We start from the raw sequence: 23247 nt of genomic DNA on the forward strand, positions 1-23247 counted from the left end.
TCCATCTCTGAGGGGTCCGTGCTAACTGCGAGCGCGTGTAGACCACCACCTTGGGGCAATGTGCTGCCCCCCCACAGAACTATACCAAGGACACCAACATGGGAAGGATCACCTCCCTCTGTTAGAATCAGACATCGGCCTGAAGGCAAGGAGACACCGCTGCGTGTCGCTAGCTGCCGGAGGAGGCAAGGACGGCCCGCACCCAGCGGGAAAGTGACTGGACAATGTAATGCAAATATCATAAATATCACAAGCATTGCCGTGATGGGAAAAAACAAGGAACGTCTTCCACGAGAAGACAACGGCTTAATAAAGCATGGCAGAGCTGCGAGAGGGGCAGCCGTGCCTCCTCACCACTGCAAACACCTACAAAAACCGCGGTCTCCTAAAAATGCCAAGCACAAAAATCAGAGGGTAAACCGCCATCTACTGGCTTTGAGATGATGACTTCTGCGGATGGACGAGGGTTCACAGGGACACAGAGAAATGAAAAGTGTGCTTTGTTGTGAGTGGGGGATCGGTCATGGAGAGATGTTTTCTTTTGCTTGAATTTCTGACCATCAGGGAGCAGAATGTATTTTAAGAAACAATGAGAAAAGCCTTACGGATAAAAAAGGTGAGCTCAGGTGAGGAAATAAGGAAAGTCAAGGTCATCTGTCCTGCAGGATCCAGGGGGTGACTCCATTTAAGCAGACAGGTCTCCCGGACCCATTCTGTGCATGCATCCAAGGCCCCATGTGTGTGCACACGTGCATATGAGGTGTGCAAAAATTCATTAGATCAGCCAACAGATAGGTGTGTGCAGAGGTGTGTCAGTGTGTAAAGACACGGAGCCCTCTTTAGTTGGGGCCAAGGTGCCAGAGAGCTGAGTGGGTGGAGGGCTCAGGAAAGGGGGCATTTATGGGTGGGAGGGGCTCCAGCAAGAGGAGAGTGTGGGGTCAGACCTGACTGGGCCACCCTCAGCCCTGTTCTCACAGTGCCACTGGAACCAGGATGAATTTGGGCTCTGCCATGGCTCGCTGTGGGATCTTGGGTGATTATCTCAAGTAAAAACAATTGTGCGACAGTAATGATAACACTAATGATGATAATAGCTGGCACTCACTGAGCTCCTATGATGTGCCTGGGGCTGTCACATCCTTTCCCCAGGGAGGGTGGGGACAAGGCACTTTTCTCCCCTTGCCTGTCAGATAGGGCTAATTCCACCCTCCCCACAAGCCAGCTATGGGAACGGAGCATTCACGGCTCGGCTGACAGTGAGTGCTTGATACACGTTCCCTTCTTCTCCCCCTTTCCCTGCTCCAGTTGGGATACGGGATACATACGGTTGGAGGTGAGTCTGTCTGCTCCCCCGAGAGCGTTGAAAGCTCCGTGGACATTCTGGACCTGCGGAGAAGCACAGTGAGCGGACTGACCCCAGGATGCCACGTCCTCCGGGCCTAGGCCTGGCCGAGAGGGGATGGTCAGGTGCGACCTGGTGTAGGGACCTTACCCAGCGTGGTCTATCTCACAGAGAAGTTGTAGGGAGCAAGAAACAAACACAGCCCGGGCCCGGCACATGGTGGGCATTAGCTTGCTTCCCATCTTGGGCCCCTGTAATAGACCACTCCATCCTGAGTACTTCTAGTCATCTCCTTTAGTGCCCCTAATGATGTACTGTTGAGCCCATTTTACAGAAGAGTAGACCAAGGCTTGGAGAAATGCTGAAGCTTGTCCAGTGTCAGACAGCTGATATATGGCTGAGCCACACTCCAAATTCAGGTATCTGACCTCAAGCTGGAGCTCTTTCCACTAAGGCACTTTGGAAATACAAGTAGAAGTGGGTCTGGGTCCCAGGACACGCCTCCTGAGATCCCCTACAGCCTTCTGAGCACCCAGGGCTGCTGGTCTCCCACTCTATCTGCCGCAGAGAACATACAGCAGCTGTGAAGAGCCCTCTCCTCACGGCAGCTGGCCCCACTGTGTGCCCCTGGCAGGGCCTGATGTCGAGTGGGGCTGAAGGCCACATCCTACCTCTTCTCTGAGGATGGGGGAAACCATGTCAGCTACAGGAAAATCGAAAGCAGGGCAATGCATGCCTGGTCCATGGGGCATGCCACCATGGGCATGGTTAACAGGGGCTGCCAAGTTAGTCACCCTGGAGGGCTTCCTGGAAGAAGTGACACGCTATGATCTGCAGGAAAGTGGGAAGTTAATCAGGCAAGCAGCATCTCTGAAGCATGAGCCGGGAGACTGAGGAATAAACAGAGGCCCGTGTGGCAGGGGAAGGGGGTGAGGTAGGTGGGGACAGGCTCCTGCAGAGAGGGCCGGAACAGTGGGAAGCAGCTGGGTCACCTGATCCTTGATCCTGGTCTCAGGTGGCTGATGTTTACTGAGCATGTAACAGAGCTGCACACTCTTAACAAGCCCAAAGAAAAGGAAAGTTTGTCCCCTGCTGCCCTAGGGAATGACAATCTGAACCCAAGAGGATGGTGGCTATGGAGACGAGAGCTAGAATGTTCCCTCCCATAGTCACGTGTCATGGTTTTACCTCACATTCATTTGTACGATCATTTGAGTAACGTCTGTTTTCCCCTCCGGACTGTAAGTTCCACACGGGCAGGGACCATGCTTGTCCTCGGCAACGTGCATAAGGCACATAATGTCCGTAGCAGGTGCTCAATAAATATTTGTCACGTGGATGATGGATGGGTAGATTTTTTTCATTTAAAGAAAATCCTATTTAGCCCATAATTAGACCAAACAAAAGGCTGTTACTGTCTCGCTCTGCCAGGGGCACATAGCAACATAAGACTGCCCCCCCCCCCCAATCTGTCCCCTTCCCTTCTCCCTGCTGCCCTGTCTCGCCTGGCCTTGGCTGCAGCCCTTCGCTCACCAGTCTGGCCTCATGGCCTGTCTTCCACACGGCAGGTGGGTGCTCTCACACACCAACCTGCCCCAGGCAGCCCCACCTGCCTGAATCTAACACGGGTCCCTCGCCCCCCATAAAGCTCCACTCCCTACTCCCCTTCTGCGTCCTCTCCAACTCTGAGGAGCACTCACTTCCCAGGCCTTGTGACAGAACATCACTCTGATGACGTGGACATCTGCTGACCCATTTTTTCTAAAAGTAACCTTGAAGGTCTTTTATATGAAAATGACCAGCTGGGTGTGTCACACCGTGGAAGATGTGTCGATGCCCCTTGCCCACGAGACTGCCCTGTCAGCTTGGCCAAATTCTTCTCACTCTTCAGGGGTTGGCTTACATGTCACCTGTGAGGTCACCCTCCTCTGGGAAGCCCTCCCTGACTTCCCAGGCTAGGAGGAACCCTGTCCCTGCTCCCATATCACTACCCAGAATCCTATGCCTCTCTTGTCCTTAACCTTCCTTGTCCTATATTATCACGTTTATTTATTTACCTCTTCTCCTGAAAGCAAGAACCCGGTATCGTTTACCCATCATGTAGTCCCAGGGCCTGGCACAGAGTAGAAATTTCAAGAGGGTCTGATGAATCCAGACTGTCTAAGGCACAGTAATAGAAGACCTGGGGCCAGACATACCTGGTTTCTTATAAGCTGTGTGACCTTGGGCAAGTTACTGAATCTCTCTGACCCAGTTTCCTCATCAGGAACAACATATGCCATCCAGGACCCTTAAGGGAGTCTTTGTGAGGATTAAACCTGGGGTCACCTGTAACATTGCTCTCTAGGTAAGAAAGAGCAGGCTTCTGGTGTCCACAGCTCCCACGAGGAAGCAGTGTGGCGTGGTACAAAGACTGGGTTTGAATTCTGGCTGTGCAGAACTGAGTGACCCTGGACAGTTTTCCCCTGTGCACACCAGAGTTCACAGCGACTTTTTTCCCAAGGCTGCGGGCGGGTTTGCCGAGCTGGTGGGTCTACAGGCAGCTAGGGCACTGCCCAATGCTTAGAATATGGACGGCCTGCCACCTACCTCTGCCTGTGACTTGTCAGCCCCCGTCCCACTGGGGGTGATCACTACCCCGCATTCTGACTTCTCCATGGCTGCGTGAGCCCCCCAAAGGCTGGCAGCCCGCTCGGTCTTGCACGGCCTGGTGCAGAGTTAGGGTGCAGAGAGCAACGACAGTGGTAATGGCTCATTTTCTCGACCGCTTACTCTGTGCCTGGCACTGATCTAAGGGCTTTATGTGCAGGAATTCATTTTATCTTCACTACAGTCCTCTGAGGCAGGTACTATTTACTGTCCCCATTGTACAGATGAGATAACTGAGGCTCAGCAGGAATAAATCCTTTGGTTAAGGTCACACAACTAGTAAGTGGTGGATCGGGCTTTGGATCCGGAAAGGCAGGCTGGGGAGCCAACACACGACAACCCCCTGAGTGGAGAGCGGGGACCCCGTGGCTGGCGAGCCCTGCGTGAAGGGGGTCCCCGGTCGCAGGGCAGGCTGTGCTTCACCAAGCATGTAGGCAGGGAGTCTGGCTCACGGCACCCGGGGCAGCCAGGCCTTCTCTGTTCCTAAGCCCTGTTTCCAAGAGGAAGATCTCTGTGGCCTCCAAAGGGGCTGGAGAGGTGATGACTGGCCCCTGAGGCTGGACACAAGGTGCCCACAGGGAAGGAAGCAGAGGCAATGTGGAGCGGAGAGGAGCTGTGAGAGTGCATGTGCGTGAGGGGCAGTGTGCCCTCGGGAGGGCGCACGGGGGAGGCCGGACCAGCAGCACCACCGGAAGCCAGACTCTTGATTCGAACTCAGGCCTTGCAACAGACCAGCCCTTCCCTGTGCCTCAACTTCCTCACCTGTAAAATGGAGACAACAAAGTACCCACCTCTTGGGCTGCTTAGAGAGTGAAAGAAGGTCCTGCGTCTGAAGAACGGTGCTTGGCAGGTGCACTGAGTGGGGCAGCGTGGGGACGAGTGTGTATGTGGGATGTGCCAACATGGGCGAGCTGTGCGCATCTCTGGGTGGTGTGCGTGCGCTGTGTCTGGGCAAGAGTCTGGGTGTGTGTGCGCTTGGCGTGTGTGTTTAGAGATGGGTCTCGGGGTATACGTGTGAGCATGCGTGTGTCAGGGCGTACCTCTGAGCGTGTGTCTGATGAGTGTGTGCGTGAGTCTGAGCACATGTGTGTGTGCATAAAAGGCGTAGTGGTGTGTGTGCTGTGCTTGTGGGCCTATGTGAGCCCCAGGAGCACACCACCACCATCCCTGGGGGGACCCCACCCTCCAATAATCTCAACCAGGAACCAGGATTCTCATCGAGCAAGGCTTGGTGGCAGGACCTGGGCTCCCGATCCCAGCACTGTGGCTGGGGCAGTTACCTCCCTACTCTGAGCCTCAGTTCCAGAATCTAGCTTCAGGAGCACCGGGAGTAGTGGAGAAGAGAGAACATCCTAGCTCCCCTGCCCGCCGCTGGTGGAGAGCGGGTGGTTTGTGCTGGGTTCTTACACAGCTGCCACGGGTAGGAAGCTGCTGGGCTGGGCCTGCTGGAGGTGGCCCTCTCCCTCCTCACCGAGGACTGTCAGGAGGCTTCCTTCACCACGGTACCCCTACTTGGTGGGCGTGGGCACTGGGCTAGAAGGCAGAAGGGGCTGTAGAGGGGCATAGGCTGGAGCCTGGCATCAGACAGATCTGCTGGGGAACCCTAGACAAGTGGCTTCTCTGGGCCCAGCTTCACAGCTGTCACATGTGGCGGCCCCCTCATACCTCGTAAGGCCACACTGGCACGGAGAGAGCGCCAGCACGTAGTACTGGCTCGTGAGAAGCGCGTCCCTTTCCCCAGGCTCCGGGTCTCAACCCAAGGGTCCAAGTGCACTGGTACCGTCAAAACTGCAGGCCCACGCTCCGAAGGAATAATACAGAAGCGCTGTTTGATAGAGACTCAGAGGGGGTGACCCGTCTAGATGTTATCTTTGTGCCCAGAGAGGACAGAAGGCTCCAGGTGACCCAGTCCCTGTATACCCACTCCCAGCCATGCCACCTGTGTGTACCCTGCTCACCTGTAGTGTGTCCCCAAAGGACAGCTTGTGGATGACATGAGTCATGTCCGGGTTCTGTGGCTGGGCCGTGGCACTGTGTGTAGACACGTGGAAGTTGCCCGGGACCTGGGGGAGAGATGCGAGTTTCAGGAGTCTCGTGGGCTGCCCCCGAGGTGGGGGGCAGGTCTTCACCCAGGAGTCAGACAGATCTGGATCAGGATCCCAGCGTGGTCCGAGCCATGGGACTTTGGAGGACCTACTGCCCTTCTCTGAGCCTCAGGTTGCTCGTTTGTAGAATGGGGGTAGGAACAGAAGCTACCCGAGGGGGCTGCCGGGACTATGGGGTCAAAGAACATAGCTGGGCACCTGGCACAGGCCAGGGCTTGAAATGGCACCTGCCCACCGGCCACTTTCTGGCTGTTGGCCCTATGGTGGGTTGAACCTTGAGGCCCACAGACCAACTGAACCTTCTCAAAATACAAATCAACACTACTTACCCACATTTGCCCCACCACCCCAGACTGGGGGATCCTTGAAGGCAGGACTATGGTGGCTTCCTTTCCTCCCCAGGCCTTGAGGCCCTGGCAGAGGGAGAGGGACTGATATCCTGTGGCAATCCTGTGGATTCTGCCGGGGCACTTCTGCTGCACCAAAAGGCCCCTCCTCCACCAAGCAGCTCAGGCCAAACCCTTGGCATCATCTTTGCCCCATCTTTCTCTCACCCCTGACCTCCTGCCCACCCGGAAAGGCTGTCCGCTCTACCCTCACGATGCCCAGCACCTGAACTTCTCAAGCCTCCGGTGCTCCCCTAGACTGGACAGTGGGGGCAGCCTCCCCACTGGGCTCCCAGTGTCTGCCCTTGGCACCCCGAGGCCTTTCCCCAACAGCAACCAGAGGGGTCCTTTTGAACCCTACATCTGATTGTGTGACTCCTCTGCACACTCGCTGGCCATGCCAGCCTCCCTGTGGCACTGGGAACAGTGCCCGTGTGGTCCCGCCTCGGTCCTGTGTGGCTGTGAGCCCTTCCTGGAACCCTCTTTGACGCAGCTCTCCCTGGTCTCCCTCAGGCCTCTGCTCAGGGAGCCTCCCAAACCCCCTTCCGCAAACCCCGCTGAGAAAGCACTCAGCAGCACCTGCCACCCGATCTTTATCTCGTTCTATTCTGTTTCCTCACCAGAGAATGTTGGCTCCATGCCTGTGGGGAGAGGTGTCTGATTTGATCCTCACTCCCCAAACCGCAGCAGATCCCCCACAAAATAGGTACTGGATGAATGAACAAAGGATGAATGGCACTAATTCTTCTTCTTCTTCTTTTTTTTTTTAGATTTTTTTATTTATTTGACAGAGAGAGACAGCCAGCGAGAGAGGGAACACAAGCAGGGGAGTGGGAGAGGAAGAAGTGGGCTCCCAGCGGAGGAGCCTGATGTGGGGCTCGACCCCAGAACGCCGGGATCATGCCCTGAGCCGAAGGCAGACGCTTAACGACTGAGCCACCCAGGCGCCCCATGAATGGCACTAATTCTTAAAATAGCAGTTTTGATTTTTACATCTGTTAATTCCCATTTTACAGAAAAGAAAACTGAGGCTCAGAGCAGTGAAGACACTTGCTAAGGAACATGTCAAGAGCTGTGGTTTGAACTCATGGCTGCTGGACTGCAGACTCGGCACACTGAAGCAGGACATGATACTCCCTCCTACCATGTACCTCAGCAGGCCTGGGTTGATGGCCACATGCAGCCATCCCTTGGGACGTGCTGGGTTTGGGAAGATAGCCAGACAAGAGCCTGGAACAGAAAATGAGACTGTGCGACCCACACTGGACCAGAGGGATGTGTAGACCGTGGGGGCCATGGGGAAGGCCCCCAATTCAGCTGGGAGTGTTCAGAGGGGGCTTCTCAGCAGAAAGGACCCTCTTGTGCTAATGAGTCTGCATTACTTGGGAACAGGGGAAAGGCATGTAGTCAGATGGAACAGCATGAATCAGTTTGGAGGTCAGAAACTGCCCAGCCCAGTTGGCGGGCATCTGTAAGGAACTAGAAGAGTTCGGTACTGAAGCTGCAGTAAGAGAGCGGCCCGCAGGGGGTGGTAGCATCAGGAAACAAAGAAGCATTAGAGGGAGATGGGGCTGTTCAGCAAAGGCCCAATGCCATGCGAAAAACAGAGTTTACTTTATTCCAGTTCAACGAAGGTTTGGTAAGCTATATTAGAGGAAGGAATATGGCTTATACCTTCTGGCTTAGCAGCAGTCCATCAAAGTCGTTTATTTTGTAAGCATGCCTGTTTCGAGCACAAAGTCGTGGGCTTCTAGAAATCTTCCTGTCTTCACGAGGGCCTGAGCTTTGCAGACTGATCTGGAAGGTAGCCAGGCTGATAGGGCATGGCCTGGCCTCAGCTCACAGGCTAGAACGCGGGCTTCAGGGGCCCAGCGACCCATGGTAGAGCAGCAGCTGAGTTCTACACTCCAGTCTGGCCCCACCCCCAGCGGGGGTACCTTGGGCAAGGTCAGGAACCTCTCTGTGCCTCAGTTTCCCCACTGGCAAAATGGCGATGATAAGCACAGAGGGTTATTGGGGGATTAAAGGAGGTGAGGCGTGCAAAGCCCATGGCAGCCGTTATTGGGTTGGGTTCCTACAATGAACACGCCCATCATCAGAACAAGGAGCCGGGAACAGAAGGACCCTCCCGGAATTCAGGACAGCACGTACACGGGCAGGGCATGGGGAAAAGACCACTGTATCTTAAAACAATTTCTTAACTTCATTTTTACTTATTTAAATAATTAATTATACAAATGTGTATTATAAAAAATTCACAGGGACGCTTGTGTGGCTCAGTCAGTTAAGCATCTGCCTTCAGCTCAGGTCACGATCCCGAGGTCCTGGGAGCAAGCCCCGCATCAGGCTCCTTGCTCAGCGGGGAGCCTGCTGCTCCCTCTGCCTGCGCTCCCCCTGCGTGTGCTCTCTCTCTCTCTCTGACAAATAAATAAATAACATCTTAAAAAAAAATTCCCACAATAAAGGGAGGACTACAGGCCCTGTTGTCTATCACGTCTGGAAGCAAGAGACCAAGAGCGTCAGGCATGGGTCCTCTGGAGTTTCTCCACGGAGTGGGGCCCACCGGCTGGCAGGGTTCAGAATGGGGTCTGGAGCCTGGGCCTCCCGCTCCCAGAGTTCAGTGAGTCAAGGAGGCTGGCTCCCGCGCATCGCCACCCGCTGCCTCCCCGCGAGGCTGTGACTCAGTGACCCACTCCCCCTCCACAAGGAATCCAGCACAGGTGGCTGACTCATGCCGGCACACGCTGGGCTGAAGAAAGAAAAGACGACACTTTTAGAGCCTGTGACTTGGGAACCTACGTCAGTGTCTCTGAGAGATTTTAGAAACATATAGAAGGAGCCAGGCCCCAAACCCGGGCCCATCCTGCCCTCCTCCTGGGGGCTGGGTGATTCAGCGAGGAGTCTGGGCTGCTGGGGGCTGCCAATGCAGCTTGGATCATGCGACCTTGGACGTCTGACTTTTGGCCGACTTCCTGATGGATAAATAAGGAGGCCACAGGGCAAGCGTAAGCCTGATGCTGGGAGATAAAGGGGCGGGGGCCAGCTGCTAAGCTCACCCACCATCAGGGCACACCGCGGCTGCTGGCTTTCTCGTCGAGCACCTTCTGCCTGAGAGCTCCTAGGAGGCATGCGCCCGGAACAAGCGAGAGTGGGGGTCTCCACTCCCTGCAAAGGGACAACGGCAGAGGGTGGCCTGAGCGGTGACCTGGAGTGAATGGACACAAGTGGTCATAGTTCACATGACCAAGACGCTGGCAAGGAGGAGCAACAAGGGGACAGGGGACGCAGGGGGAGAGCAGGGGCCCGGAGCCAGGCTGCCCAGGTTCAAATTCCACTTAACTCCTTGTGCCTCAGTTTCCTCAGCGCTGTTACGAGGACTAACTAGGTAATCTGGGAAAGGGCCAGGTAGGAACCCAACAGGTGGCAGCCACAGGCGAGGGCTGGCGTGACACTTTCCTAGAATCCCCGGCCCTCCCCGACCAGAGAAGACCCGTTTCTTGAACAACATCCGTGCACATTCTACGAGCACACTTGCACCCAGGTGACAGTGGGTGCCGGCTGGTGAAATCATGGGCGCTCCCACTGACAGGAGACAGGGCAGGCCAGGGAAGGGGCAGTGCCACGAGTCCCCGTTTCCACGGTGTTAAGTGCTTTGTATTTTAATTTGCTCATGTCTTACAACCTGTGAGGGCAGTACTAGGATCTCCATTTTACAGATGAGGACACTGAGGCTCAGAGGGGCTCAACTGCCCAGAGACATTCCGTCAGCGAGCACTGTAGCCAGGCTTCTCAAGCACAGGTCTGTCTGACCCCAAAAAGCAAGTCCCCCCTCCCCCAGAGCCAGCCGGGGCCCCGCCACAGCCTGTCTGAGGGGAGCTGACTGCCGCCTTGGGCATGTTTGCCGAGGGAGGAGGCGGTGCTGCTGGGCTATCTCCTGGGTGGGGGTCCTGCTTCTCCGGTGTCCACCCCAGGCCGGGGCACAAATATTTAAGCCGGGTGATCATACCCCAAGGCGAGGCCCCCACAACTGGGAGCTGTGTGCGTGTCTGTTCATCCTCAGCCGTCACCCCTCGGACGGGCCTTCGCTTACGCCCGTCTCCGTGGGGTTCCTCCGTGATCCTCCGCCATAGCACCCCCTTCATTCTCTTCACAGCTGCTTCATTGAGACTACACACTCGCTGGAGTGTTCAGCTGTGGTTGGCGACCACCCCGTAGCCGACCACAGTGCCGCCGAGGTCAGGGACCGTGGCTGTTTCCTTCAGCACCACGTCCCAGTGCCCGGCGTGGAGCCCAGCACGCCGCGACGTGCAATAGCGAGATGCATGAATCAATCAGCAAGGGGTGGGGGACGACGGTCAAAAGAAGTCAAGCAGCGAAGTGCACAGTAGCAACACAGGAGGCAGAATGGAGGAGGCGGTCAGAGGACGGGGGAGGAGGGACTCCGGAGGGACCCTCATCGACGAGGTCTGTGGACGAGCAGCAGTTCTCCAGGTGCATAGTTGTGGGCAGAGCCAGAGCCCGGGCCTACCGCCAATTCACCCATCTCCCTGTGAGCGCAGACCCCACCGTCGCCTCTCCAAGGCCACCCCGCCACTGCCGCCCGGACCCTGTGCCCTCTGCACTTCCCAAAGCGCTGGTGGTGCGGCAGCCCTGTTCTCTCCCATGTCATGGGCTTTCCCTGCAGCTCCCGGGTCGGTGAGCCACCCCGCCCACGCAGCACCAGCCTTCCTCCTTGATGGATGTTCTCTTCTAGATTCTAGGGCCCGCCTAGGCCTGGTTCCCTCCTACCTGCCTGGCTGCCCCTTCTCCTACCTTTCGTCACCCCCTCATCTCCCTGCTCCTCAACTCTGGAGTGTACCAGAAATCAGTCCTCAAACCACATTTGCATCAAGACCCTGGGTTTCTAGGGTGCCTGGGTGGCTCGGTCGTTAAGCATCTGCTTTCGCCTCAGGTCATGATCCCAGGGTCCTGGTATTGAGCTCCATGCGGGGGCTCTCTGCTCAGCGGGGAGTCTGCTTCTCCCTCTCCCTCCCCCCTGCTTGTGTGCTCTCTCACTCTGACTCTCTTTCTCAGAATAAATTAAATCTTAAAAAAAAAAAAAGACCTTGGGTTCTTATATTTTGGTGCCATGGACCCTTTGCCACCATCTTCTATTCACTGATGACTCCCATATTCACATTCCAGCTCAGAACACTCTCTTGAACCCCAGAAACACACCTCCAATTTAACATCTCTGGGGGGATCACAAATGAAACACGTCCAGAACTGAACTACGGTTTCCCAGCCCCATCATTTACAGAATCCATGTTCACCCAAGCTTCTATATCTAGAAAATGGGACCTCCTGGTAGTCCAGACAAAAACGAAGAGGTTGCTTTGATTCCACTCTTGCCCTCACCACGCACCTCCAACTGATCAGTAAGCTTGTTGACTCCACATCCCTAATTTGGCCACTTCTCTCCAATTCTGCTGCACAACCATGGACCATGACCTCTGCTCTTGGCCCCCTCCACTGGGCTCCCCTACAGCTGTCATGGTGAGCTTTCTGAAGTTTTGCTGTCCAACAGAACTTTCTCTGATGATAAAAATGTTATTTAGCACTAACATGGTAGCCACTAGTCTCTCTTAATAAAGTCCTTGAAATGTGACTAGTAAGACTGAAAGACTGAATTTTTCGTTTTATTTAATTTTAAGGAATTTCAATTTAAATAGCCCCACATGGCTAATGGCTACCACATTGGACAGTATAGTTCTAAACCATAAATCTGATTGCATTGCTTCCCTGCTTAAAACTCAAACGGCTTCCCATCACCACTGCCATAAAATCTGAATCACGGAGCAGAGCACCGACCTCGTGACTTAGTTTAACTTAAACTGTGGCACAAGTGACATCCTCTGCTTTCGCACTCCAGGGAGCCCTGAGCTCTCATGGAAGAAGGCCACTCTGCCAGAAAGAACACACATGGAAGCCATGTGGAGAGGAGAGGCCCTGAGATTACACGGGAGAGAGACAGGTCCAGTCACACCAGTGGCCCAGCCCAGCCCAGCCTTGCAGCCATCCACAGGAACTGTGGGAAGGGAGGGCATGTGCCAGCTGCCAATGGGATATGGGTCCAGGGTGGCTAGAGCCTCTGACTTTGAAAAGCCCAAAATCTCGACTCCCAATCTTTAGATATTGGCTCTGACGTGTTTGAATGCTGTGCAGGACAAACATAACCTGTCTCTGGGCTGGGTGTGGCCAGTGGGTTCGCAACGTCTGATTCAGATGTCAGGGACCAGAGGCAGGGTGTTCTGACAGAGGCTACAAGAGGGCAAGCAGAAGCCAGGAGTGAGCAATGGCTCAGTCTGGCTGGGACTGGGGAAGGGGAGCTATGGAACAAGGGAGATAGCTGTGTGATCTTGGGCAAGACACTCAACCTCTCTGGGTCTCAGCTTCCTCATCTGTAACATGATGCCACCTCACGGGGTTCTTGAGAGGCTCCCCTGTGATAATACGTAAGAAGAGCTGAAAAGGGAGCAACCTCTGCTGGTTCCCACCGGGGTTCCCCGGCGCTCCCAAATGCACTCTGCTCACATCCTTGAGCCAGGAGCTCAAGTTCCTGGTTCTAGCAACAAAACAACAGTAATGCCCGAGTGGTCCTTTGGGGCCTACCAGGTACTTTCAAACCACCCCACACTCCCCCCTTCCCCTGCTTTCTTCCTCATCACAGCGCCTACCACCCCCCAAAATGCTTCTCAGTTAGTATATTTTCTGTCTCCCCCTCCAGCACAGAAGCTCCGCCAGCACGGGAACTCTGCCCATTTATTCTACCAATTCCAGTCCCTTCCATCTATTCTGGGCAGCCCCAGAGCCAGAAGCCCACCCTAGAATACAGAAGGTGTCCCATCAAAGTTTTTTGGGTGAATGTGTAATAGCTCATTTCATCCTCATACAAACTTTGTGAACCGGGTGGTATCATTCTATCACGACCATCATCACATCCTCCCCCTACAGATGGCTAAGATGGGAGCAGTGACTTGGAGGGTGCTGGGTGGCCAAGAGGGGTAGAGCTGGGACGCACACTCAGGACCGTAAATCCCATGGTCTTCTCATCACCTGATGTCTTCCCTGTCGGGAAGAAGAGTAGCCCCTTCCTCAACTAGCCAGCAGGGGCTCCACGCCTCGGGGAACCTGGAACCCCCACCCAGATTCACAGCAGGAAACTCCGGGCACCCTGATACTTGTTAGGCTCTGGCTGGAGGGGGGGCCAAGGGAGCACAGAGCTCTACCATCCAGTTTCTGGGGAGGAAAGGGACTGAAGGGACAGGGAGCGGGTCAAAGGGGCCCATGCAGGGTCTCCATACCTTGTTGATGCTGAACTGCCCCTCAAAGCGGCAGCCGGCCCCGTTGTTCAGCGGGATCTTCATCGAATTGTCGATGTGCCCCACCTCATGCCTGCCCATCTCATCCTGTATGTCGAGCCCGACCACTGCAGGGGACAAGGAGAGGAGAGAGTCACAAACACATGCCCAGAGCAGAGGGGGTGGGGCCAGCCCTCTCCTCCCTGGACCCCCACTCCCATCCACTCCACGCCCCCATCTACTCCAGGGACAGGCGGGCCCCAGGCCCTCTAGGCGCTCACAGTCTGGGGCCCAGAGCCAACAGAGGAGGAGGCGAAGGTGATGGCCAGACTAAAAGGGAGCAAGCCTACAAGGTCCCGTCCCTGCCACTGCCTGAGGCTACAAAGAAAGAAGAAAAGAGCTGCGGGAGGTAGCAGCTAACGGGGCCAGGGATGGCGGATTGTGGGCTGCCAGGGTGAGGGCTCTGCTCAATGCAAGGCTACAGGGAGAAGCAGAGCGTCGGGTTCAAAGGCTGTCTGAAGCCTGGCCCTGCCTTTTACCAGCTGTGCAATCCTGGCCCAGGCACAGAGCCCCTCGATGCCTATTTCTTTCTCTGGAAAATGGGGGTGATAATAGACCTTCCTTGGAGAATTACGTGGATCAAATAACGAATGTGTAGAAAATGCTTAGAACAGGGTCTGGCACACAGTACACGGCACGTGCCTCATGAATGGCGGCACTCAGTGTGTCTCAGACTCAGGATTCGTTGGGCGAACAGGTCCAGGCAGTCATTCACTTGCTTCCCTCATCATTCATTCGTTCACACCTTCTTTTACCAAATGCCTATTCCTGCAGGTCCTGCCCTCCTGGAACTCACGCACTTTTCCGGGTTCCTCAGTACACCAAATGGGAAACCTGGGGCCTGGGAGTCCTGGTCCTTGACTCCAATGTGACTCTCCACCTGTGGCTCAGCTTCCCCATCTGTAAAATGGGCAGGCCCACACCAACTGCATTCCCCGAGATGGTCTAAGTGGCATGGGTCTATAAACTATGAAAATGCAGAAAATTCCCTAAAAGAAGCCCTGGAAAGGAGGTTGCAACACAGAGGAAGAACAGCTGGAAGCAATTTTATGTGAGCCAACCCTGAAAAGGAAAAATGGGAACAATCCTATTCCTCCGTGGGGATGGGGAAGTGAGTGACGGCCCATCCACAGAAGGAAATATGATGCAGTCATTTAAAATGACGCCCGCGGGTCTATAGTATGTGGGAAATGCTGATGCCGTAATGTTTGATTTAAAAGAAATGCAAACGGGTCCCTGTTTGACTCAGCACCTCCACCCCTAGGAGCCCGTTCTCCAGATGCACACATGTCCAGACATGTGTGCAAGCCTGCTCTGGACAAGTTTATTTGCAACTATGACCCCTGCAGGCAGCCCAGCTGCCTGTCAACAGGGGCTGGTCAACGGAATACCCCCTCCGAATGCTCTGCAGCGGGCACACGGACGGAGCGAAATCCACATGTGGGGCGCGGCGGCTCAGAGCAGGCCAGTGACTAAGAGCTTGGGATCTGGGGCTGCCACTTTCTGTGGTTCCTGGCTCCGCCCCTTCCCGGCTGTGGGACCTTGAGCAAGTTACCTAACCTTCCTGTCCCTCAGTCTCCTCCCCTACCCTAAGCTTGTGAGGATTAAAAAAAATTAAAACAGCACTCACTATGTGCTGGACACTCCTCTAAGTGCTTTTTATATAAGAATGCACCATCTGAGATTCCCTGTGGGGAAGATATTATCAAACCCATTCTATACTGGGGAACACGAAGGCACAGAGAGGTTAAGTGACTTGCCTAAGATCGCACAGCTAAGAAACAATGGAGCTTGGACTGGAACCCACAGAGTTTCAATCCAGAGGCCACACCCTTTGGCCACTCGGCTAGAGCACCTCTCCTCTTCATGCACTAACACAGCCAAAGAAGTCAGGACAGAGCCTGGATTGGAGTAGGAGTGGAATAAATGGCAGCTGGGCTATCATCTTACTAATATTATGAGTAATGTAAGAACAGCTCCGAGATATTAGCGGAAAAAAAACAAGAAACCCCAGAAAGGTCTCATGCAGTTGAGTCCCAATTATGTAAAAAGAAAAAAACCAAAAACCAAAAAACATCTCCACCTAAACATGATATGTGTTTGCAGACAGAGACAGACAGACACGCAGACACACAGACACAGAGGGGTGGGGAAGGAGTCCCAACTCTTAGCAGAAGCTTCCTCTGGTGTGGATAGCCCCCCAGGGAACATGTATTTCTTTTACTTTTTTCTTTATATTTTTTGCATTTTGAACATGATTTTTTGAGTAAAAAATATACTCCTGTATTAGTTCACAATATTACTTTTTAAACCAGGATATGAAATTGCACACGCAGCAGATCCCAGCCGTGTTTAGAAATGCACAGAAAGGAAGGCCAACAGGATGGGATGCGTCAAATGTCAAGAGATGCTAGCACGGGGGTGGGATTATGGATTTCTTCTCTCTGCTGCTCCGATTTTCCAAAGGTACAATGATGAGCGTGCATTTTTTTTCTTTAATAAAAATGTGAAGTTCTTTTAAAGAGAAGCCAGGGTGCAGAGCTCAAGCGGGAGCTGCCCGGGTATAGGTTATGGCCCTGCAGAGCGGCAGGGCGTGGTGGGCTGATGAAGCCTGAAGCCTGAGGTTGCCCGGCCCCTCCTGGGCCACGGCCCATCACTGGGACAGAGCCGGGAACCACATCCCTTCCCTCCCCTGCCCCACTCATCCCAGTCCTCTGGCCTGACTAAGAATTTCCTTGTTCCAGAGACACGACCAACTCCTGAATGAGAAGCTGCCAGATGAATTATTTTTCTAAAAGAAAGAGAAAAAATAAAAATAAAACTGACCTATTTCAACAGGTTCCCTGGCTCAGGGCCCACTGTGAATTCAAAATTGTGATGTAATTCTCACCAAAAGCAGTAACAGAACTGAATCTCTCCCTATCTCTGCCCGCAGACACACCCGATGTTCTGTCCTTCAGGAGGAAGGGAGTGGGTGGGAGAACGGCCCGCAGAAGGTTACATGCCAGGCTGGGGCAAAGGGACACTAAAACCCCAGGCCAGGAGGGGACACCCAGTCTACTTGATAAGTTTAGGAACCAGCTCATCAGATCCTCCCAGAAACCTCAGGCAACAAACGGCACTAAACCCATTTTTACAGATGAGGAAACAGGCTCAGAGAGGTCACACCTTCGCCAGGGTCACACAATCTTAGTGGGCAAAAGAGCCAGATTCTGACTCCAAACCAGACTTCCAGTGAGTTTTGTTTTATGCTAGTAATTCATTCTCCCAGTTAAAACAAGTGCAACAAACAAACAAGAGTATGAAGTAAAAAACCAAGTTTCCTGCTAGCTGCTAACACCTCAGAGTGGCATCCTTCTCCAGGTGATGGCTCTTGGCTGGTGGGAGGTCTCCTTGCCTCGAGATGCTCGAGAGGTTATGTGACCCCCCCCACCCCTCCCCCGCACATCGCCCTGCATGCAGCCTTTAGCCAGGGATATGGGTAATAATAGCCCGGCCCCCTGCTACTGGGTAGGACAAACTGTGGCATATGCCACGGCTCCCCATGAAATCAGGCTGTGATTAGATCTCCCCTGAACTTACATCTCTGCTTGTCCTCTTGCATTCCCCACACCCTTCCAGTTCCTCCCGAGGAACTCCTCCTCACTTGCAGAAAATCTCAGACTCTGCCTCTTGGCAACCTGACCTGAGAGACAGCCCCCAACACACCAACGTGGCTACTCTCCAGAGGTAATCCCTGTTAAGTAATTTCATGGGCTCTGTATTCCAGAAAACCTCCAAATGCATGCATGGTTGATCACATTTTCCCCCCCAAAAAAGAGTAAGGAGAATCTTAGGCTACCTGCTGTTTGCAGCTGGCCCTGTTTGCTGACTCGTCCTGGTCATCTCGTCATTTCTGCACACCCAGCTCTGCCTAACAGAGGGGTCTTGCTGGAGCAGAGGGCTGTCGGGAATACTCACATTCGCAGTGCAAATTGGGTAAACTGATGTTCAGGCTGACGTCAATTTTGCCCCCACTGTCCTTGTCCGGGTCATCAACGTAGAGCTCATTCACGCTAAGGGAGACAAGTACAGAAGCCTTTGTTGAGATGGGGCACCCATCCCAGCTGCAGGGGCCAGCCAGGGGCCATTTCCCTTGGTGACCACTGCTCAAATAACTAGAACTCTCATCTCGGGGAAGCGAGTGCCTGCTCAGGCACGGGGGCTCAGGGCTCCCACCTGGAGGGCCCTCTCCAAATGCTGGCCTTGGGAGGGAGGGAGGGAGGGAGGGAGGGAGGGAGGTGGGGGTGATAAGGGCATGGCGTTCAGAGTCAGACACATTCAAGTTCTAATCCTGGCTCTGCTACTTTCTATGTGAACTCAGTAGGTAACTTCACCTCTGTGAACCCGTCTATTAAATGGGATACAACCACTCGCTATTAATGGGGTGTCTGAACACTTGAGAAATGGGACTCTCACTAGGCATCAGGGCCTGGCACCACCAGGCACATGGTACCTTACTCCTACTCTCTTGAGCCCCCTCCCACTCAACTGGGAAAGGGGGACTCCCCGGGTGGTCATCCTCGGTGTCCAGCGCCCACAAAGCCCTGGGGCACGCACCAGGTCAGAGACACGACTAGACTGACAGTGTTCTGTGGCTGCTGCAGCAAATTATCAGAAAGCTGGGGGCTGAGAACAACACACACTTATTATGCTGCACTTCTGGAGGTCAGAAGTGGAACATGGGTCTGCAGGGCCGTGCTCCTTCTGGAGGCTCCAGGGCAGAATCCTTCATCTTGCTTTTCCGTGTCTCTAGAGGCTGTCGAGGCCCACGGCCCCTCCTCCACGTCAAACCCAGCCACACAGCATCTTTGCTCCTCTCTGACTTCCTAGCTCCCTCTTGTAGCAACTCTGTCATTGCACTTTGCCCACCGGAAAACCCAGGGTCATCTCCCTAGCTCAAGATGCTCGACGGAATCCCATTTATACAAGTCCTTTGGCCACGTCAGGTGACACATTCACAGGTCTCAGGGATGGGGATGTGGGTGTCTTTGTGAAGAGAGCCCCAGTTTGGGGGCAGGGGGCTCCAGGGACAGCCATGCCACCTTGCTATCCAGGACAAGGGCGCCACACTGGGATCCGTCAGCACCATGAATTTATGCCCCAAATACTTTGGGAGTGCCTACTACCTGTCAGGCATTCGAGGCAATGGGTAACCAGTCAGACGTGATCTCTGCCTTCCTCAACCTTACAGGCCCTGCTCGGTCCTAAATAGATACCTTCCACCAGTTATGATGGCTGCTCTGCTGGAAAGCTGTGGGGTGCCACGGGAGGGACGAACAGGGCCACCGACCTCTGAGGAGAGTGGGCCAGAAGGACTTCTCTGAGGAGATGGGAGTTGAAGCTCAAAGGACGAGGCTGTCCCAGCAAAGAGGGAGGGGAATCCCTGGGACAGAGTGTGCAGAGGCCTGGCAGTGGCGGATTTGGGGAACAGAGTGGTACCCCATGGTTGCAGAGCAGAGGGAAGTGGGCTGTGTGACGCATCTGGAGAATGGACAGGCGCTGTGTCAGGTGGGCTCGGAGGCCGCAGTAAGGCCTTTGCATCCTCAGTGTAGCGGCACGGCCAGGCTTACACTTTAACAGGCTGCCTCTGGCTGCTGCAAGGAAGACGGACGGGAGGGGCCACTGGCACTGGGGAGACCACATGGGAAGCTGATGCATGGTGGTGAGAGATGGCGCTTGGATTGGGTGTGTGTGGGGGGGGTGGACGGACAGGAGGGAGGGACAGAATATATGGTGTGCCAGAACAGGGAGGACTCGCTGCTGGGTGGGGCATGGGGGTGGCTCGATGGAGGCATTCAGGCAGCCTGCCACGTTCTTTCTGGAACCATCTGTTGGACTGGAAGCCCCTGGAAAAAAAGCAGTGGGGAGGAAAATGTACCAAGTTCCATGTGGCTGTGCTGAGCTCGAAGTGTCTTGGAGACATCCCCGAGGAGCTGCTGAGTGGACACTGGATGGCCGTGTCTGAAGCCCACATCTGATTCCCAGGGCACTCCCCGTGGGGAGAAGGAACCAAATGTAAAGGCCTAGGAAACAGCTACGGGGGCAGCTTGAGGTGGCCGGGCTGGGGCTATTGTGAACATTAACCAGAGTCCTGTCCACAGGCTGTAGGATAAAGGCTTGCAGCTCGAAGCAGTTCGACTCCCAGAAAGCCTTGGAAAGAGCTGCATCTTTGGGAAAGAACGCGTCGGCCACTGCAAGGCATCTGGCTTTCACTCAGACCCTGTCTTTACGCTCCTAGCACCTAATGTGCTGTCTGGTGCTCAGTTAACAAAGAGTGGGCTCAAAAAGTCACCTGGGGCTTGTTTCCTTGTGGGAGTCATAAGGATGTTCCTGAGGACAAAAGAGTGACAGGTTGTTGGGCCTCCAGCGCATTAAACCGGGAAAGTCCCAATTGGGCCTATGTGCATTCACGTTATCCCATCTGTTCCTGTGAAATATCCTGATCCACATTTTAGAACCAGGAAACTGAGGCTCAGAGTCCAATCTCCAAGGTCACACAGCAGGAAATGGCAGAGCTAAAATCCCAACCCAGGTCTGCTTTCTGCCTGAGCCCCAGGCTTTTCAGGGCTCACGCCATCTCCCCTGCTCTCGCTCTCAACATCTAGGGTCAAGGGCGAAAACAGGGTGGGAGGGCTGGCTCTCTGAGGCTACACACAGGGTGTGGGGAGGGAAGATAGGGGCCTGTGCTTGGCAGGCTCATAGCGTTGGCCTCTATCAGGGAACCAAAAGAACGAATGAGCCAGTGGGAGAGAAGCAAGCAGGAGCACAGGGGGCATGCCGGAGGATGGCTATCTCCACAGCCAAATTCTCCTCCTCAGCCTTCAGCGCCCAATTTCTACCCCAGCCTTGCTTTGCAAATCCAAAGGTTGTTGAGTGATGAGATTGCTGGGTGATTAACAGAACATCACCATCCAGAGAAGACCCTGGCTTCCCTTCTCGGGCTTCCCTTCCCAAACAAGCAAGACTCTTCCTTGAAGCTACTCACTTTTCCCACCCGGAAGGTGGGGCCTCAGCACGTCACTGAGGGATTGTGGGATGATGTCATCCCCTGGCACTCCTCTGGAGGTGACCTCAGTGCAGGGAGAGGTGAATCCCAGGTGTGGCACCAAGGTGAGCTCACCCTCGAGGCCCCAGGGGGCCTCTCCCAGCCCGCGGAGCCCAGGCTCCCTGGTGCCACCTGGAATAAAGAGGCTGAGGTGCTCGGGAGAGGTGGAAAGCCTGCCTACTGGCCTGCGGAGCTCGGGCCAGTCTGGTTATGTAAGACTAGAACTGGCTGCTCCCAGGTGCCTCCCTGAAGGGCCCCGGGCTGCTACATACACGCAGTTCAGTCACCTGCACCACCTACCCAACGAGGCCCAGACCTTCCGAATGCAAGGCAGATGTTCCGGGGCTGTTGGCTTCCTGCTACCCCCAGCCAGCGCTGCAAGCCTGCCCACAGCCAGCCACCCGCAGATGCCTGCCAAGGCTAGCTAACGTTAACGGCTGGGGTTGAACGGATTTTCTTTTTTTAAGATTTATTTATTTATTTAAGGGGAGGGAGGGGCAAAGGGAGAGAGAAACTCAAGCAGACTCCCTGAGTGTGGAGCCTGACGTGGGGCTCGATCCCACAACCCTGAGATCATGACCTGACCCAAAATCAACTGCCGGATGCTTAACCGACTGAGCCAGCAGCCAGTGCCCCTGGGGCTGAGCCGATTTTAGAAGGTGAACGGACAGTCAGGAATCAGCCCATCTGGAGAGGCAATAAAAGCTTTTTGTCGATTTACTGCTGTCTCGGGACCCATGGGCCTGATTCCTCCTGTCACTAGCAAGGGTGATGAGAAGACCCATGGGGCAGTGGCAGACAGATATGGGTTTACCTCCTGGCTCTGCCGCTAAGAAGCTAGGGGACGTGGGACAAGTTGCTTCACCCCTCTGAGCCTTGGTTTCCTTAACGGTAAAACCGAGAAAGCTTTCTGTGAAGTCTGAAGACAGGCAAAATTAATCTCTGGCAATAAAAGTCACAAGAGTGGTGGTGGTGGGAGATGCTGACTGGGAGGGGGCACAAAGGAAGCTTCCAGGCGGTGGAAAGGTGTTGTCTTGATGGGGTGATGGTGACATGGGTGTAAGCACAGGCAAGCATTCATCAAGTCTCACCTTTAAGGTCTGTGCACTTTGCGGTCTCTAAGTTACATACACCTCTCAAAAAGAAAACCAGGAGAGAGGAGAGGGAGAAAGAAGAGAGAAAGAACAAAAAAGAAAAAGGGGTCAGGGTTCAGGCTACTTCTCAGGGCCGTGAGCAGTAAAGCTGCAGGCTGCCCCAGGACAGGCGTGTGTACGTTACTCACTTCTCTGCGGGCCCTGTGCGGGCCTTTCTTGGTAAAGAGCATAGAGAATCATGGTGAAGTCCAGCCTCTCAGGGTTCAAGTCCTGGCTCTGCCACCTTCTAGCTGATTGACTTTATGCAAGTGGCTTTGCCTCCACCGGCCCCAGTTCTCCCAGATGTACACCAGGGACAGTCACGGACAGAGGACAATCTTAGTCAAACATAAATGCTAGGTAAGAAAGCGTCCCCTACCTTTATTGTTCTTACAAACACCCACGTTTACTGAGTTGGTAAGAGCAGGTATCCACCTCACAGCACCGTGGTAAGGACTGTGCTGAGGGGCCATCAGCTGGTGTATTAAATCGAGAACACGTCGATGATGACCAGCTGAACGAGGGGGCACAGGCCACCCACACCGTGTTGCCAGGTAGCTCCCTCAGCATCCGAGCTCCCACTCTGGGGAAGTGAAACCCACAGGGTCGTTTTGATTGAAGGCCCAGTTTCAATACACCCACACAAAGGAAGCAAGAGTCCCAAGACTTAGTACTTACAGATCCCCGGAGTGGGGGTGTGCATGCCATGGGCCAGGGGGAGGGCAGGAGCGAGCAGGAGATAGAGAGCTGGGTAGCACGCACTTATTACTCGTAAGATGATCGGGGCAGGGGTCACCAACTCTCCTCCTGCCTTAATTCTTAAGTAGTCATTTGAAAAGGTGCCCTGGGGAAAATAAAAGCGGGAACTCATGGCGGGAATCCTCAACTCAAAAGTCCTTATCTCAGCGTCCAGACTCTGAGGGTGAGTAAGGTTATCACACTGTAAGATGCCTAGGCAGCAACCCAGAAAAACCAAGTTTGTTCTCCTCAAAGGTTGCTTTTCTCGTCACAAGGATTAACGTGTTCAGGGACGGAAAGTGCTTCACAGCCCCTGGTATAGTCTAAGGCCCATATAAAAAGTGGCTTTGCTTATAACTGATCAAAGAAGATATTCCAGTTCTGGGCACCCAGCGGTGCCCAGCACT

At 54.3% G+C, this 23247-nt stretch overlaps 1 protein-coding gene across 3 annotated transcripts in view; it reads right to left on the reverse strand.

Annotated features, from left to right (window-relative positions):
• Window positions 1-23247, reverse strand: part of ERGIC1 (endoplasmic reticulum-golgi intermediate compartment 1) — a 102030-nt gene that overhangs the window by 18187 nt on the left and 60596 nt on the right. For all 3 annotated transcript variants that reach the window (XM_045792117.2, XM_045792119.2, XM_045792116.2), the window contains exons 4-7: window positions 17843-17937; window positions 13826-13950; window positions 5950-6054; window positions 1326-1386 (exon numbers count right to left, since the gene is read on the reverse strand). In XM_045792117.2, the coding sequence (XP_045648073.1) occupies window positions 1326-1386; window positions 5950-6054; window positions 13826-13950; window positions 17843-17937 (386 nt within the window). The remainder of the gene's footprint in view (window positions 1-1325; window positions 1387-5949; window positions 6055-13825; window positions 13951-17842; window positions 17938-23247) is intronic.

The sequence above is a fragment of the Ursus americanus genome, chromosome 15 (genome assembly GCF_024610735.1).
Source record: "Ursus americanus isolate L20-20 chromosome 15, mUrsAme1.1.p, whole genome shotgun sequence".
NCBI lineage: Eukaryota > Metazoa > Chordata > Mammalia > Carnivora > Ursidae > Ursus > Ursus americanus.